The following is a 19,009-nucleotide window of genomic DNA, read 5'->3' as shown; positions in this document are numbered from 1 at the left end:
CGCCCACTGGTGTTACACAACTGCAGCAGACTCATCCCTCCTCCAGCTCTGAGCTCGTGGCCTGTCTGTCAACTCAGCTCCAACTGCACAGACTTTACTTCTACGATGTTTTCGATCTACGTTTTGCAGTGTTTCTTAAGATGTCAGCTTATATATAGGTTCGTGGATTTGCTTAAGATAGGACAATATGACAAACTCAGTATCGTTCAATATGCAGGAGAGGCGTGATGAGTGAAATCAGACTAGAAAAATCAGACATCCTGTTATTTAGATGTTTTTTTTTGGAGTGTGTGAATTTATAGTACACACTTTGGCCAGTTTCTTTTATACAAATAATCAAGGAATAAAGTTTGGGTTGTTCTTTGACACCAGTCTCTTGCTATATTTATTTACAATTTATTATTACCATTTATATATATTTTTTCTCTTTGTTATTATAATATATTGTGACGTGTGGGCTGCTGTCTAAGTTGTAAGTCTTTTCACCAATCCTACTCTGCCCTCTAGTGTCCACACGAGGCTCTGCAGTCTGTGTAATAACTGCTGTGTTTATTTATTTATTCATTTATTTATTTATTTAATAGGGACAGTGCATATTAATGAACATCTACAACACTGCAGTGTAAATATGACAGATTATAGCAAAAATGCTCATTTCCATCTGTCGTCCCTCGACAGGTAACAACCAGTGTTGGGGAGTAACAGATTACATGTACTTGCGTTACGTAATCAGAATACAAATTATGAGTAACTGTATTCAGTTACAGTTACTGTTTCAGTGAGTGGTAATTGGATTACAGTTACTTTGTTGAAATAAATGGATTACAAAATAAATAGATTTTTTTTTTTTGCATGGCAGTATTTTCCTGTTTTCACATTTTTATTTTTATTTTTATTTTATTTTGGTAATTCATTGCTGGAAACCCAAACAGACCGCGGCAATAGGAGCGACGTAAACATCTTGTTAACATTGGTGGTGTCAGTCACACAATGGACGAGGTTGTTAATAATTGGCGTTGATAATAATCTGATTCTGCATCATTTTGAGTAAAAAACATCCAATATTACTGATTTTTACTGGGCTGGTGCCTTTATGTTTGTACTGAAAGTGATTATTTTTTTTTTTTTAAATAAACAATATGACACCTAACAGTAGGTGGACATAATTTAAGGTGATCTCATATACAAAGCATTTCTCTATCAATAATTTTTTAATATGGTTAAGTAAAGTCTGGGCTTTTTTTATTGTCTTTAAGCAGACTAAACAGTATATTTTAAAATATCCTTGTCTTTGCTTCTACAGTAAACAAAAGTCTGTTCATGGAGACTTGGGCTCAACAGACAATTTGAAGAGAACAAACAAGAATTTTCAGGATGTGGCTGCTACGTTCATGTAGTTTTACAAAACATGACAATATCAAGTAATCCAAAGTATTCAGATTACATTACTCACTTTAAGTAATTTAATGGATTATGTTACAAACTACATTTTGGGGTATGTAATCTGTAATCTGTAGGGGAATACATTTTAAAAGAAACCTTCCCAACACTGGTAACAAAACAACAAAAACAAGTGACAGTTCTAAACTGAAAGTGTCCACAAGTCTGGTTTTCCTTTAGCCTGTTTCAAGTGGGATTTGAAAGTGGCAAGTGTTGGAGTTTCTCTTATTGATAATGAGACACACTTTTTCCGAATGTTGTGCGTCTGTGTGGAGCTCACAGTTCCCCCGGGCTGTGGCTCTAGTTCCCATCCCACTGACAGTCTTTACTTTAATAAAATCCTGTAACGGAGGAGGGGCAAGTCCATGCAAAACTTAATAGATAAAACAGCCATATTTAAAATCAATAAAATGATTAAAATTAAGCGGATTGTACTTATCTAAAATAGTGCAGTGGTGAAATGAGAGTGGTTTCTTATCCAGTATTTTTATGGCTTCTTAAAAAAGTGATTCGATGGGTTTGAGTTTTGTACCAGCAACAAGTGACCATGTGGTTCTGCAACACTCTATATGCGACAGAATCATGAAGTGTAAAAACATTCGTGCCGCATATAGAGTCATTAAAGATCTTACTTGTCTAAAATAAGTTAAAATGAACAGTTTTTATGAGGCGCTTAATGTGTTTCTTAAATGTCAATGTCAGGTCTAACATCAGTCCCAGGTATTTAAACTCCTTGACAAGGCTGAGTTCCACCCGTCCAGAAACACATTAAACCAGTTGTTTTTTTTACTGAACATCATGCAGACAGTTTTCTTTATGTTGAGTTTCAAGCGTGAGTTCTTGGTGTGTTTGCAGAACTGCCTGATCCGGGTGACTTCGCGCGGTCGTGAGGCCCTGGTCACAGACTTCGGCCTGGCTCGGGAGGTGGTGGAGCTGCCGGTGAAGGACCCCGGGAGGAAGCTGTCTCTGGTGGGCTCGGCCTTCTGGATGGCCCCTGAGATGCTCCGGGGGGAACCCTATGACAGAAAGGTACTGTTAAGGATTTACGTTCAAACATGAGAACCTGTTTTAAAGCCCCATTGTGTAGCTTTTTAGCAAAACAGTTTTTTTTTCCAAGTTGGTTGCTTTCATTGCACTAAAAAAACATAGAAAGAGATGTGTCTTTACTGTGAGCCTGCCTGCATCTCAACAAACCTGACTCTTGTTTTTTAAGTTATTTATTTTCATAATTTTCAGAAACAAGGTAAGAAAAATAGATAAATAAATATATGATCTGAATGAGTTGAGGTAGTGTTGTCACAATACTAAAGTCAATCAATCAAAATTTTGAAGATGGTAAAAATCAAGTACAGCGCCTCTAAACCAGGCATGTCCAAACTATGGCCCGTAAGCCATATGTGGCCCTCAGACAGATTTTTCTTGGCCCTGAGGCTTCCAGGTGAATTGGCACAAATTACCTTGCATCAATTAAAAATTTACTGCAAGTTTTTTTTTTTTTTATCTACCTTGATAGAGCTGGTATTTAATATTTAGTGTGTGGTTTTAAGAATCTTAGCATGAATAAAGTCTGATGGCTCATTCTTATGTGTTAAACCTGCACATATTTCAATTATTCACTGTATTGAACTCCAGTCTACGGCCCTCGATCGGCCCTCTGCTTCGTTTGTGTTTAGATTTGTGGCCCTTGATGAAAAAAGTTTGGACACCCCTGATCTAAACAATTGGAACACTGAAAATCGAGGATCAAATGAAGTAAACTACCTCTATGAACAATTTCAGGCCGACAGAGAACTGTGCCAGTTTCCACACCTAATCTCAAACCGATTGACGTGTTCATGCTGAAAATCAGAGCGTAAAAGTAAAACTTGTTTTTTCACGCAAACTGTGACGACACAGTAGACGTCAGCAGGTTCACACGTGGTAAAATAAACAAACAAAGAAAACCTGTGTGTGGGATATGGTGGAGAAAACAAGTGACAAGAACATTGTGGAGTGGTCCAAATATTTGCTATATCCGTGTTCGCATGGTAAGGTTCTGTCTTTGGATTGGGCGTTGCTGCTGCCTTCTCCACAGCAGACGTTGTAGCAGAGCTCGGCGCAGATAAATAATGATTTGTATGAGTACAAATGCTCGCTGGTGTACATGATGTGATCCGTGATTGTTATTTTCCTCGCTGTGACATCCACTTTTGTATGGCCTTGTTTTTATTTGGTGGCATTGGGTTCACCGGTGAGCACTTTGGTTCTCAGTGTATCTGGTGTGGGAACCAGCACTGGCCTGAAAACAGCTTAAGGCACAGGTGTCAAACATACGGCCGGGGGGCCAAATCCGGCCCCCCAAGACCTTTAATGTGGCCCTCGGCTGATTTTCTACTAAAATATTTTAATTATATTTTCTATTAAAATATTGGTAATTTTCTGCGGTGCTGAGCATAGCAGCGTCTCCAACGTCTCTGTACGTGGCCCCTCCCACCAGAGCAGCACAAATGAAGACTTGTCTCTTTCCAGACACGCTCTTAAAGGACGATCGTTTTGACTGTTGACTGTGACACCCTCATCAGAAAAATGTCCAACATGAGAAAAGTGGAGCGCAGAGTGAAAAATTTACTTATTCCTATTTGCATATGAGTTCATGTTAAAACATTGTGTTGAAATTGTATTTTTCTTAAAGTTTCAGGTTGTTCATAATATTATAATATTTTGTAAAACAAAGAGTTCATCAATTAAAAATGATTTCTGTAATAGATTTGTGTTTCTCTGCACAAATATTTGAATTTATTGTTATTTTTGGGGTTTATATGCCATGAGTTTTCTGATCCGGCCCCTTTGGGATCAAAGTAGGTTGGATACGGCCCCCAGACCAAAATGAGTTTGACACCCCTGTCTTAAGGAATAAACAAATCAGAAACAAGGAGCAGGACCAGTAGCGATCTTTAGTCATTTTTGGAGTTTTAAAAGGTGCATTGTGTAACTTTTCTGGTGGAGGGTCTGCTTTTTTTGTCTGGAAAGTTTCACAGTATTATATTAAACCTTTCTATCTTTATGGAGACCAAACCAGACTAAGTTACAGGTCAGATCTGTGGAGACGCAACCCTGCTCCGTCAAAATGCCTTTTTTTCTAGGTATTTTTGAGCTATAAAACCACCTTAAATTGAATAAATGTAAAGTAGAGCACTGACATCTCCGTAGAAACAAGCAGGTGACTGAATCTCCACCAGAAAAGTTACACAATGCGCCTTTAATGTAGTTGAACACTTTCTTTTATACTTACTTTTTCTTGTGTTTTCTTGTGTGTCTCAGGTGGATGTGTTCTCCTTTGGGATCGTTCTGTGTGAAATCCTGGCCCGGATCCCAGCAGACCCAGAGATCCTGCCCCGTACACAGGTACACAAATCCCCCAGGAAAACTATACATCATTTTGCCAACAAGACACAATGAACATTCTGTAATCTGTTGATACGTTGCATCTGATGTCATCACCATTCTCTCAGTGGGTGTTGCTAACTGTAGGCACTGCTCTGTCTGACCAGAAAGTTGAACATCAAACTTCTAAACAAGACCATGAATGTTTGTATTGGTCACAGGCTCTTGAAAATGTTTTGTTTAAATCCATTTTGTATTTTTTGTTGGATTTCAGCCTATTTTTTAAACTTTTTTGGCAGTCTTTGCTAGTGTGTGCATTGTGTCACCATGGTAACTGCTGAGTATTCCTCCATAAACATACATATAGACATCCCCAAGCGCAGTGTTGGGGAGTAACAGATTACATGTACCGGAGTTATGTAATCAGAGTACAGATTATGAGTAACTGTATTCAGTTACAGTCACTGTTTCAGTGAGTGGTAATTGGATTACAGTTACTTTGTTAAAATAAATGGATTACACAGCGGGATTTTCCTGTTTTTACATTTTGGGCTATATCCCCTTTTTTTTTTTTTTTTCTTTCGGACACTGACGGACACTAAGCCAGGTCTAAACCAGGTCTAAAACCAGATCTAAAACCAGGTCCAAATTAGGTTTAAACCAGATCTAAACCAGGTTTAAACCAGGACTAAAACCAGGTCTAAACCAGATCTAAAGGGTCTAAACCAGGTCTAAACCAGGTCTAAAACCAGATCTAAAACCAGGTCTAAACCAGTAAACAGGTTTAAACTAAACCAGGTCTAAACCAAGATCTAAAACCAGGTCTAAACCAGATCTAAAACCAGGTCTAAACCAGGACTAAAACCAGGTCTAAAAACAGGTCTAAAACCAGGTCTAAACCAGGTCTAAACCAGGATTTAACAGGACTAAATCATGCTGCGTGGACGTGTCTCCTCTTCTTCTATCAATAATATTTTAAATTTGGTTAAGTAAAGTCTGGTCTTTTTATTTTCTTTTATCAGACAAAACTTCTTATGTTACGATTTCTTCGTCTTTGCTTCTGTACAGCAAATCAAGTAATCCAAAGTATTCAGATTACATTACTCACTTTAAGTAATTTAATGGATTATGTTACAAACTACATTTTGGGGTATGTAATCTGTAATCTGTAGGGGAATACATTTCAAAGTCACCTTCCCAACACTGCCCAAGCGTGATGTTAGAGCAAAGTATCAATGATCGTACTAAGTTATATAAAGCTGTAGTCTAGCTGTATTTTATCTTTGAATGTTCTGTCGTTACTCACCCTGAAATGTTCCGCAGTATGACATTAAACTGTTCTAAATTAACTATAACAATGGTGGAGAAAATTAAACTATGAAGTGTGGAGTAACTAATGCAAAATATAAAGATTGCAGTGGTTTTCTATTAAAAAAGAAACCCAAAAGCAAACTACCTTGAAAACTTGTACTCTTGGACAAAATGTACTGTAACCCGACTGCCTCCCTTTATTTATTTATTTTTCTAAATCTATTTGTTTGTATATGTGTATGTACAGTGGTCCCTCGTTTATCGCGGGAGTTACGTTCTACAAATAACCCGCGATAGGTGAAATACGTGAAGTAGTCAACTTTATATTTTACAATTATTATATCTGTTTTAAGGCTGTAAAACCCCTCACCACACACTTTATACTCTTTTCTCACACAGGACACTTACAACCCTTTTTACATCCTTCTTAAAACTTATTGCTGCTGTCGTCCTTTTCTTATTTTCCTTCTTCTTTATGTAGCGAACCCAAGATTCATTTATTCCGTAATGGAGCCCTACAGCGCAGAGTCCTGCACAGGTCCATTTTTGGAGACGCACACCCGCGCTTTAACCTGAGATTATATCAAAGTTTTGTGCTGCATGTGCCATGGACTGAACCAAGACTAAACCAAGACTAAACCAGGACTAACCAAAGACTGATTCCAGGACTGAAGAGGAGGACTGAACTAGGATTGAACTAGGACTAAAACTGGACTAAAACCAGGACTAAAACCAGGACTAAACCAGGACTAAAACTAGGACTGAACTAGGCCTAAACCAGGACTAAAACCAGGACTAAACCAGGACTAAACCAGGATTAAACCAGGACTAAACCAGGATTAAACCTGGACTAAACCAGGACTAAACCAGGACTAAACCAGGATTAAACCTGGACTAAACCAGGACTAAAACTAAGACTGAACTAGGCCTAAACCAGGACTAACCCAGGACTAAAACTAGGACTGAACTAGGCCTAAACCAGGACTAAAATCAGGACTAAACCAGGACTAAACCAGGACTAAAACTAGGACTGAACCAGGCCTAAACCAGGACTAAAACCAGGACTAACCCAGGACTAAACCAGGATTAAACCAGGACTAAAACTAGGACTGAACCAGGACTAAAACCAGGACTAAAACCAGGACTAACCCAGGACTAAACCAGGATTAAACCAGGACTAAAACTAGGACTGAACCAGGCCTAAACCAGGACTAAAACTAGGACTGAACCAGGCCTAAGCCAGGACTAAAACCAGGACTAACCCAGGACTAAACCAGGATTAAACCAGGACTAAAACTAGGACTGAACCAGGCCTAAACCAGGACTAAAACCAGGACTAAACCAGGACTAAACCAGGACTACACCAGGATTAAACCAGGACTAAAACTAGGACTGAACTAGGCCTAAACCGGGATTAAACCAGGACTAAACCAGGACTAAACCAGGACTAAAACCAGGACTAAACCAGGACTAAACCAGGACTCCCTGTCTGGACAGGCTCGGGGGCGACCGCAGGAGTAAGGACCAGTGTTCCGGCGCAGAGGTCTACCCGGTACTACCCGCCCGTAAAATTCCAGAACATTAAAACTCGCTCGTTTTAGCAACTATTTGCCCGTACAAGACCCGGTGCAGGACTCTGCCACAACCACGTAACTTTTACCTCCTTCCTCCCAGTCTTGCCTTAAGTATTGCAAAGTATTATGACCATTAAATTGGGATAGTTTATTATATAGAATTGATGCCCCCTCTAGTATCAGGGTTATTCAAAAATAATCAATGGGTCTTTGTGCTGGGGCCCTTGGGTAATTTATATTGTAATTTCATACCTCTAAATATTATTATCATTACATTTTATTTTATATATTTTTACGTACTGTTTACATAGATTTTCTTTATGTGTGGGTATTTTGATATTTTGAGCGGGGTCGCCTCTCCACAGATCTGACCTGTAACTTAGTCTGGTCACCATACTGTGAAACATTCCAAACAAAGCAACAACATCTCCATGGAGAAAAGTATTTGACGGACCCTCCAGCGGAAAAGTTACACAGTGCAGCTTTTAATACAGTTTTCCAGTGCGTTTGTGTTATTAACATTTTTAAACAAACCATTAGAATGAAAAATGCACAGCTCTATTTCCATTAAATGTGAGCCTGAAGATGTTTTCAGTAGCGACAAAACAGCAGCTGGGTGATGTGGCCGCCGGGTGACATCTTCTGGTGAAAACATTATCATAATCGGAATCAGTTTTATTGCCAGCAAAATTCACAAACTTGGAACGTGCTTCGGAGTCATGGCGCAACGTTAAAGGAAGATAATAATATAAACTAAGATAAAAACTAAAGGGCGTACATTAAAGGTGCACTGTGTCACTTTTTGGTTGGCTCTATGTTACATTTATTCAATTACTAATATGGTTTTAGAGCTTAAAAACTACGGAAGCCGAGAGGGGTCACAACACAACAAAAAGCCACAACACACCAAAAAAGCCACAACACACCAAAAAAGCCACAACAGAAATGACAGCGGGACTCTATTTTTAATGCAAACGCCGCAACAAATACAAATCCACAACACAAACGCAAATGCCACAACACATTAAAAAGCCACAACACATTAAAAAGCCACAACGGAAGTGACCGCGGGACTCAATGCATTTGTGTTGTGGCGTTTGTATTTGTTGCGGCCTTTGCATTAAAAATAGAGTCCCGCGGTCATTTCTGTTGTGGCTTTTTTTGGTTTGTTGTGGCTTTTTTTTGGGTGTATTGTGGCTCTTTGTTGTGTTGTTGCATATGTATTTGTTGCGGCGTTTGCATTAAAATAGAGTCCCGCGGTCATTTCCATTGTGGCTTTTTTTGGTTGTGGCTTTTTGTTGTGTTCTCGCATTTGTATTTGTTGCGGCGTTTGCGGTTTGTTGTGACCCCTCTCGGCTTTTTGTTGTGTTGTGGCTTTTTTTTTTGGGTGTATTGTGGCTCTTTGTTGTGTTGTCGCATATGTATTTGTTGCGGCGTTTGCATTAAAATAGAGTCCCGCGGTCATTTCCATTGTGGCTTTTTTTGGTTTGTTGTGGCTTTTTTTTGGGTGTATTGTGGCTCTTTGTTGTGTTGTTGCATATGTATTTGTTGCGGCGTTTGCATTAAAATAGAGTCCCGCGGTCATTTCCATTGTGGCTTTTTTGGGTTGTGGCTTTTTGTTGTGTTCTCGCATTTGTATTTGTTGCGGCGTTTGCGGTTTGTTGTGACCCCTCTCGGCTTTTTGTTGTGTTGTGGCTTTTTTTTTGGGTGTATTGTGGCTCTTTGTTGTGTTGTCGCATATGTATTTGTTGCGGCGTTTGCATTAAAATAGAGTCCCGCGGTCATTTCCATTGTGGCTTTTTTTGGTTTGTTGTGGCTTTTTTTTGGGTGTATTGTGGCTCTTTGTTGTGTTGTTGCATATGTATTTGTTGCGGCGTTTGCATTAAAATAGAGTCCGCGGTCATTTCCGTTGTGGCTTTTTAATGTGTTGTGGCTTTTTAATGTGTTGTGGCTTTTTAATGTGTTGCGGCATTTGCGTTTGTGTTGTGGCGTTTGTATTTGTTGTGGCTTTTGTATTTGTTGCGGCGTTTGCATTAAAGTAGAGTCCCGCGGTCATTTCCGTTGTGGCTTTTTTTGTTGTGTTGTGGCTTTTTTTTGGGTGTATTGTGGCTCTTTGTTGTGTTGTCGCATATGTATTTGTTGCGGCGTTTGCATTAAAATAGAGTCCCGCGGTCATTTCCGTTGTGGCTTTTTAATGTGTTGTGGCTTTTTAATGTGTTGTGGCTTTTTAATGTGTTGCAGGCATTTGCGTTTGTGTTGTGGCGTTTGTATTTGTTGCGGCGTTTGCATTAAAATAGAGTCCCGCGGTCATTTCCGTTGTGGCTTTTTTGGTTTGTTGTGGCTTTTTTTGGTTTGTTGTGGCTCTTTGTTGTGTTCTCGCATTTGTATTTGTTGCGGCGTTTGCGGTTTGTTGTGACCCCTCTCGGCTTCCGTACAAAAACACCTAGAAAAGCAAACATTCTGACTGTGAGCGGGGTCGCCTCTCCGTAGATCTGACCTGTAGCTTAGTCTGGTTTGGTTTTCATGGAAATAGAAAGGTTTAATACCATACTGTGAAACATTCCAGACAAAGCAGTAACATCTCCATGGAGAAAACTATTTGATGGACCCTCCACCAGGAAAGTTACACAATGCACCTTTAAAATGAGGTTAAAAACAAAAATTGTATTCTGTCAACGGAACAAAGAGTGAAGATATTTCCTACCTGGACGACTGAGGGATTACACTGACTGCAACAACTGGACTTTTTTTTTTTTTAAAGAATAGTAATAAAAACTCAAAGATAATGTGAAATAATGGCACAGACTCCTGATTTAGTGGTGTTTTTTTTGTTTTTTGTTTTTTTTTGTGCGCTCTCTTCAGGACTACGGTCTGGATGTGAGTGCCTTCAAGGACCTGGTGTCGGGCTGTCCACAGAAAGTCCTCGACCTCGCCAACCAGATGCTGCCTGGTGAGACGCACAACTCAACCACCGAGATATTTTACACAACTTTACCTGTCCTTACTTACTTTTAGGGAGGGAGGGATGGATGGATGGATGGATGGATGGATGGATGGATGGATGGATGGATGGATGGATAGATAGATAGATAGATAGATAGATAGATAGATAGATAGATAGATAGATAGATAGATAGATAGATAGATAGATAGATAGATAGATAGATGATGGGTAGAGGGAGGAGGGGATGGGATGGATGGATGATGGATGGATGGATGATGGATAGATAGATAGATAGATAGATAGATAGATAGATAGATAGATAGATAGATAGATAGATAGATAGATAGATAGATAGATAGATAGATAGATAGATATGGATGATGGATGGAGATGGATAGGGATGGATGGATAGATAGATAGATAGATAGATAGATAGATAGATAGATAGATAGATAGATAGATGGATGATGGTAGAGGGAGGTATAGGATAGATGGATAGATAGATAGATAGATAGATAGATGGATAGATGGATAGATAGATAGATGGATAGATGGATAGGATAGATAGATAGATAGATAGATAGATGGATGATGGATGATAGGATGATGATAGATGGATAGATGGATGGATAGATAGATAGGATAGATAGATAGGATGGATAGATAGATAGATAGATAGATAGATAGATAGATGGATGATAGATGGATGGATGATGGATGGATGGATGGATGGATGATATAGATGGATGAATAGATGGATGAATAGATGGATGATGGGTAGAGGGAGGTAGGGATAGATGGATGGATAGATAGATAGATAGATAGATAGATAGATAGATAGATAGATAGATGGATAGATGGATGGACAGATGGATGGACAGATGATAGATAGATGGATGGACAGATGGATGGATGGACAGATGGATGGACAGATGGACGGTCAGATAAGTAGAGGGAGGGATGAATAGATAGATGGCTAGATAGATGGATGGATGGAGGTAGGGATAGATAGAGGGATAGAAAGATAGACGGATGGATGGACAGGGGTAGAGCGAGATAGACGGATGGATAGATAGATGGATGGTTGGAGGGATGGATAAGTAGAGGGATGGTTGGATAGAAAGATAGATGGACGGATAGAGGACGGGAGGGATAGATGGATGGGTGGGTAAAGGGACAGAGGGAGGGATAGATAGATAGATGGATAGTTAGGTGGATGGTTAGACAGATGGAAAAGTAGAGGGATGGTTGAAAAGATGGATAGAAAGATAGATGGATGGATAGAGGAAGGGAGGGACAGATGGATGGGTAGGTAGAGGGACAGAGGGAGGGATAGATAGAAATATGGATAGAAAAATAGATGGATGGATAGAAAGATGGATGGATCAATGGATGGATAGGTACAGGAAGGGGTGGACAGATAGATAGAAAGAAAGATAGATGGAGGGATAGATAGATAGATCTATCTATCAATCGATCGATTGTGTGTAATGTTCTTCTTTCGTCATTCTTCAGCTGGAGTCGTTCAGAAGACCGGCCTTCACAGAACTTCTGGACGAGCTGGGGGAGGTGGCAGAGAACCTGGAGATGTCCGAGAAGTCTGACCTCAACAGCAGCTGAGATCTTTGTCCACACCCAATCCCACAAAAAACCAGAGTGTCTTAAAGTACCGGGCCAAAAGTCCTCAATATGGCGGCTGGTCTGTCTCTCCTCCTCAGCACAGTGCACTCACATGAATGGACAGACTGCTGTGCTCCACGTGCTATGGACATCTCCCTTTTTTTGTATATATATTAAAAAATTCTAAATGGATTTTCTGGAGGATTTTAGTTTTGTTTTGTTTTTTTCATGTTGTAGTATTCAAAACAAGTCTTATTTGATATTGTTTGTGACAGCCATCCTAATCTTTTTCTATGTAAAACTTTGTACATGTTGTGTATTGTAAAGGCCCTGTACCCGATTTCTAAGGGACAGATCTATTATACAATCTGTATAAGCAGCTCTTGAAGATGACGTTCAGATAAGGTGACCAAATGTCTGTTTTTCCCCAGACATAAATGTGTTTCACGTCCTGTCCTGGCCATCCGGGGTTTTTTTTTATAAAGTGATACAAATGTCCAGGTTTTCATTACCTTTCATTGGGCCATTAGACTGAGTGTCTCTCGTAGCTCTCTGTGCACTCACAAGGAGCGAGCAGACACAGTCCGTTAGCCTGGAGCATGCTGAAGTGCGACTGCGCATTTAACGATGACTTGCACAAGAAATTCCCCGCTTGCAGTGTCCAGCTTTGCAAGGTGAGAGTAGCTCAATGTCGATGTCAAGGCCCCACGCCCGCCCCCTGGTACGGTGTCCTGGTTTTCACAAACGGAAATATGGTCACTCTAGGTTAGGATGCTAGGTGTTTCACAACAGCAAAGCTCTACTTTGGTCTTTGGTTTGGTCGTGAAAAGCTCTTATAAACTCATCATGGTGAATAATTACAGTGGTCAGGGATAACTGGACCCATGCAAACCGTTAAAAAGGTGAAAAACAGAATTACCATATTTTTCAGACTCTAAGCCGCTCTGGAGTATAAGTCGCACCAGCCAAAAAATGCATAATGACAACAGGATGATTTCAGTGTCACTGAAGTCCAGGCTTTGTCAATCCATCCAATGACTTTAAGGAAAGTGGCGCACCCTCCCGGTGTCACAAGTTTCTCGCTCACTCCAGACTTTCTTTCTGCTGCTCGATTACCATTTTTATCTACATATTTCACTACTTGCAGCAAGACAGAAGCTCTTTGTACAGGAGAGAGGCTGTTAGTGTGAAAATTAGAATATATAAGTTGCACCAGAGTATAAAGTTGCAGGAAACACCCAAACCATGAAAAAAAGTGCGATTTATAATCCGAAAAATATGGTAGTTCATTTTAAAAACAGTAAAAATCAGGTACAGTGCCTTTAAGTATAAGAACATTTGAAAATCCAGGATCAAATGGAGCAAACTACCTCTAAATGATAAACATAACGAATCAGAAACAAGGAGCGGGACCAATAGTAATCTTTAGGTAATTTAGGTTTGATTTTGATGGTGATTCCGTTCAAATATGGTTAAAAAACAATAGCTGCAAGCTTCAAAGTTAAGCTGCTCCTATTGAATACAAATGGGTGGATAAAATGACAAGCATTACACTGTTGGAGTTATATGACCTAATCACCCAATGACATCACAAGGTGCAATGGCACATTTTAACTTTGAAGGTGGTGATTTATGTAGGATTACTAAGTGTGAATGAAACAAAACACATCTCCAGGTTTGTTTTTGAGCAGGAAATCATTTTACAACATGCCGAAAATAAGTTTTAAATGTTTTAAATGTGTTAAAATGTTCTTTTAATTTTAGGGGTCTGCATGATGAGTTTAAAGGTGCTCTGTGTAACTTTTTGATTGAGGGTCCATCACCTGCTTGTTTCTATGACTGGAATGTTCCACAGTGTGACATTAAACAGCTCTATCTTATATTTATTCAATTACAGGTGGTTTTGGGAGCGGGTTGCCTCTCCACAGATCTGACCTGTAACTTGGTCTGGTTTGGTTTCCATCAAGATAGAAAGGTTTAATGCCATACTGTGAAACATTCCAGACAAAGCAATAACATCTCCATGAAAAACATTTGACTGACCCTCCACCAGAAAAGTTACACAATACACCTTTGACACAGTGGAGCACTTCCCGTATTACCACATGACATCACAAGGTGGAACAGAGTGTTTTCTGTTTGAGAGAAGAACCTAAATATGCAGCAAACACAACTCCAGGTACATTTGTGATGAGGAAACATTACAACATAGATCAGAAAATGTACAACATCTTTTTAGCAACAACATATTTGCCTTAACAAAACTTCTTGAAATCCTACTTTTTTTTTGTAATTTATTTTTTTGTTTTGTTTTTATAATTGCGACGATGCAGATGTTTAAGTCTGTGGAGATTTTGTCTTTCTTTGAATTCGATATTTATGAACTAGGTTTGTCGAAAGTATCGAAAAGCTGATCTAGATACTCATTGGAGCGGGTATCGATACTAAAAAAAGTCACATTCACAGGACTGAAATGAACCTTTCCTGAATAGTTTTAGAATGATCTTGAGCTGAATCAGAACAAGTATAAGAGAACATAGACTAGTATAGAAACGGAGCAAAGGATCATGGTCGATGTAGTTCCCTCTGGTACCTGGACCACATGGGAATAGAAAAGAAAGTCCGATGATTTAATGTTGAAAACCACATTCTGTTGTCTAAATAAGGAGTGTTTTAATCATCATATGGTATCAGAATCGGTATTGAGTATCAACAAAGCATCACAAGCAACTCTGGATTCCTCCTGGACGAAAATAGCTCTACTTTTTGTGAAACGTCAACAATGTTATTCATCCTATGTTAAAGGTGCACTGTGTAACTTTTCCGGTGGAGGGTCCGTCAAATGCTTTTCTTTGTGGAGATTTAGAGTTATTGCTTTGTCTAGAATGTTTCACAGTATGGCTTTAAATATTTTTATCGTCATGGAGACCAAACCAGATCAAGTTACACGTCAGAATGCCTGGTTTTTGTTGTTTTTTTAGTCATTTTTGAGCTGTAAAACCACCTGTAATTGAATAAATGTAAATTAGAGCTGGTTAAAGTCATACTCTGGAACATCCTAATGACATATCCATGGAAACAAGAAGGTGACCGACCCCCAACCGATAAGTTACGTAGTGCAATTTCAGTGTATTTTGTTGTTTTACGGATATTAGAATTTTTTGTAAATACTATTTTATTTTTGTTTGCATATATTTTGTTATCTTTTTGGGATTTTGGTGTTTTTCTGTCTTGTTTTTCCAGTATACTTATGTCTTATGTAATATTGTGAAAGTTCAGGCAGCTACAATACACAAACACATAATCTAAATAATGTCCAATTTCCGTTATGTTTGATTTAAAGAGTATACAATTCATCATGGTGTACAGATACAGAATCACAACGAAGCAAGTGAGAACAAAAAGTTGACTTGATACAGTGGGAGTTAAAGGGACAGTCCGGAATTTTGGACATAGGACTTCATTTCCTCGTGAGCAAGAGTGTTGGAGACGTGTGGAGACACTTTTTTAAATATTCCATCCAGGCCTTGTATTTGCAGAGGTCGCTGGTTCTAGGCTAGTGCATGTCAATGGCCATAGTTAGCGTGCCACTAAAAACAGTGTTACCCACTCCACAAAACACCCGAAGCAAAAAAAATTATAACACCAGACTGTCAATGCAAATGTCTGTGTTGATAGAATAATTTTAGAAGTAAAACCAACCTTGCATTTGAAGGATTTATGTCAGAGCAGCAACAGTGAGTTGTACATCTTGATAGAAAGCCTGGCAGCGGCGGACTGATATATGAGAAAATAGTCCCTCAACATGCAACGATTCATGCAATGCAAGGTTAGTTTTATTCTGTCAACACAGACATTTACATCGACAGTCTGGTGTAATATGGATTTACTTCGGGTCTTTTGTGGAGTGGATTTTTAACTGCAGGCTAACTATGGCCATTGACATGCACTAGCCTAGCACCAGCGACCTCTGCAAATACAAGGACTAGATGGAATATTTCAAAAAGTGTCTCCACACGTCTTTGACACTCTGGCTCACTAGGAAATGAGGCCCTATGTCCAAAATTCAGAACCGTCCTTTAAGTGTGGGATCTTAAGAGTCAAAGGGAGCTGTGTAAAATAATATAATACTGTATAATGTTCACGTGTTCGGGTTAGGGTCACATTTCGTTATTCCATATTTTTGTTTTTGTAAATATGTGGTACAATAAAGACTTCTTATTTTACAAACAAAAAGTGGCCTCGTTTGTTATTGTAACTTAGTATTTATAATAAAGGTGCAGTGTGTAACTGTCTGGTAGAAGGTCTGCCACGTGCTTGTCTCCATGGAGATGCTAGTGTTTGGTCTGGAATGTCCCAGTATGGCATTAAACATATCCATCATGCATTTACTCAGTATTATGGGTTTGTATTTGACTAAAAACTTTCATTCTTGCTGTTTCCGCACATCTGACATGTAACCCGGCCCTGTGGTGTCAACTGCGAGAGATAATTAAGTCTAATGCCATACTGTGGAACATTCCAGGCAATGTCTCCATGGAGAGAAGCAGGTGACGGACCCTCCACCAGAAAAGTTACACAGTGCGCTTTTAAAGGCACAGTATGTAACTTTCTGGAGGTGGCACATCACTGATATGATTCCATGGAAACGGAGAGTTAAAACCATACTTCGGAACATTCTCCATGTTACTTGTGAAGGAACAAAAGTAGACTGAAGTGTTTAAGCCAGAGGTGGGATCAAGTCGTCGTTTTGCCGGTCTCGAGTAAGTCTCAAGTCTTTGACCTCAAGTCCGTGTCAAGTCAAATACAGACAAGTCCAAATCAAGTCTGAAGTCACTAGCCCATAAGTCCATAAGTCCATGACAAGTCCGAGTCAAGTCCAAATCAATCTCGAGTCACTAGTCCATAAGTCCATGTCAAGTCCAAATCAACCTCGAGTCACTAGTCCATAAGTCCATGTCAAGTCCAAATCAACCTCGAGTCACTAGTCCATAAGTCCATAAGTCCATTTCAAGTCCAAATCAATCTCGAGCCACTAGTCCATAAGTCCATAAGTCCATGACAAGTCCGAGTCAAGTCCAAATCAATCTCGAGTCACTAGTCCATAAGTCCATAAGTCCATGTCAAGTGCAAGTCAAGTCCAAGTCGTCTGCTTTGAGCTTTAAGTCATTTCAAGTCTTTAGATTTTTGCCATTTACATGACTTTTAAAATGAATTGTAATTTAAAAAGTCATGGCATATTTATATATGTGTATTTATATACTCATTTATATAAACATATACTTGACAAGATCTTAGTGTGAATCATTACGGTCAGAACAGAAAAAGTTCATATTCAGGTATAGTACTGTAGTAAATGGTCACATTTTTCTATAGCGCTTTTCCACCTTCAAGGAACCACTCACCCTTTCACACACCAGTGTACGCAGACACTGTGGGCAAGGTGGGTTAAGTGTCTTGCCCAAAAACACAACAACGGCACTCATCTGTGGGAGCTGGAATCACACCAGCCAACCTGTGGGTCAGCGGATCTGACGCTCAACCTGTAATGTTTATGTTGAGAGCTGGAATTGAACCGCCAACCTTCAGATCAGTGGGCAAATGCTCTACCAACTGAGCTACTGCCGCCCATAGTGCAGTCTTCTACATCATTCTAGATTTGTAAATACCTAAGTCTTTACTGATATAATATATATACCATCCAGACACAGGGAGAAACATGCAATATCCACACAGAAAGGCCCAGTAAACCCAGGTATCGAACCCAGAACCTTCTTACTGTCAGGCATGAGTGCTAGTCTCTCAGCCACTGTGCCACCACTGTCTGCAGTGAGTCTTGTTTGTTTCTCATAAAATTCACCAGGAGCAACGGGAGACAAACAGGAGTTCTACTTGAGACACTGGAGAGAAAAACATAAACTCATAAATGTAAAAATGTTAACTATACATACAGCTTTGGCTAATAATCATAACTCCAACTAAAACCTTTCACATGTTCCAAATGCAGTCATTAATGAGTCTCAGTTTCACATATTGTTGTACTTGGAATGTTCAAAGTTTCAAAAGTCGGGTTGCTGAGATAAAGAGTCTACTTGGGTCTTTTCAGAAATTTCTCAGAATAACTTCAAGAGACAGTGTGTCCATGGAAGATGGTGTCTGGTTTATCACTTGTTTTGTTGTCATCACATTGGTTCAGGGAAAGATGCTCTCACTGCCTCCAGTCGACTTCTACCTGCAACACAGAGGGGAAATTTTTTTTTAACTTATACACCGTATTTTCTGGACTATAAGTGGCTCTGGACTATAAGTCGCACCAGCCACAAAATGCTCAATGAAGAAGAAAATATATATATATAAGTCGCACTTTTTGGAGAAATGTATTTTATAAAATCAGAGACCAGGAACCGACATTTTATCTTGAAAATCAAGTTCTAGTAATAACAATAGAACAGAGAACAACAGACTGAACAGGCGTTAATATGTTAATGTAACATATGAACATTTATTCAGATAATTATAGCATAAACAACATAACATATGTTTACCAAACTCACGATCTCACTCCAAGTCACTAAATCCACTGAATTCTTCATCCTCGGTGTCACTTCTGTGTGACCTTCGGAGATAAACCATAGATCCATGAGGTAAACAGAGCACCGCTTCCTCTTCTGTGTAGCTGTTGTCAGACTCAGCATCAGTTCCAGTTAGAATTATTCCAGCCTTTTTGAATCCCGACAGGATGGTTTTGGTGTCACTG

At 39.3% G+C, this 19,009-nt stretch overlaps 1 protein-coding gene across 1 annotated transcript in view; it reads left to right on the top strand.

Annotated features, from left to right (window-relative positions):
• Window positions 1–15,719, top strand: part of LOC110162178 (dual specificity testis-specific protein kinase 1-like) — a 124,060-nt gene extending 108,341 nt beyond the window's left edge. Inside the window, 5 exon segments of the mRNA XM_055162105.1 lie at window positions 2,296–2,469; window positions 4,741–4,824; window positions 10,551–10,622; window positions 10,624–10,638; window positions 12,148–15,719. Of these exon segments, the coding sequence (XP_055018080.1) occupies window positions 2,296–2,469; window positions 4,741–4,824; window positions 10,551–10,622; window positions 10,624–10,638; window positions 12,148–12,252 (450 nt within the window). The 3' untranslated portion in view covers window positions 12,253–15,719.
• The last annotated feature ends 3,290 nt before the right edge of the window (window positions 15,720–19,009 follow it).

This window comes from Boleophthalmus pectinirostris, unplaced genomic scaffold (assembly GCF_026225935.1).
Source record: "Boleophthalmus pectinirostris isolate CB_2022bp ecotype Guang Dong unplaced genomic scaffold, ASM2622593v1 HiC_scaffold_4, whole genome shotgun sequence".
Classification (NCBI taxonomy): Eukaryota; Metazoa; Chordata; class Actinopteri; order Gobiiformes; family Gobiidae; genus Boleophthalmus; species Boleophthalmus pectinirostris.
This window is presented reverse-complemented; position numbering and strand designations above follow the sequence as displayed.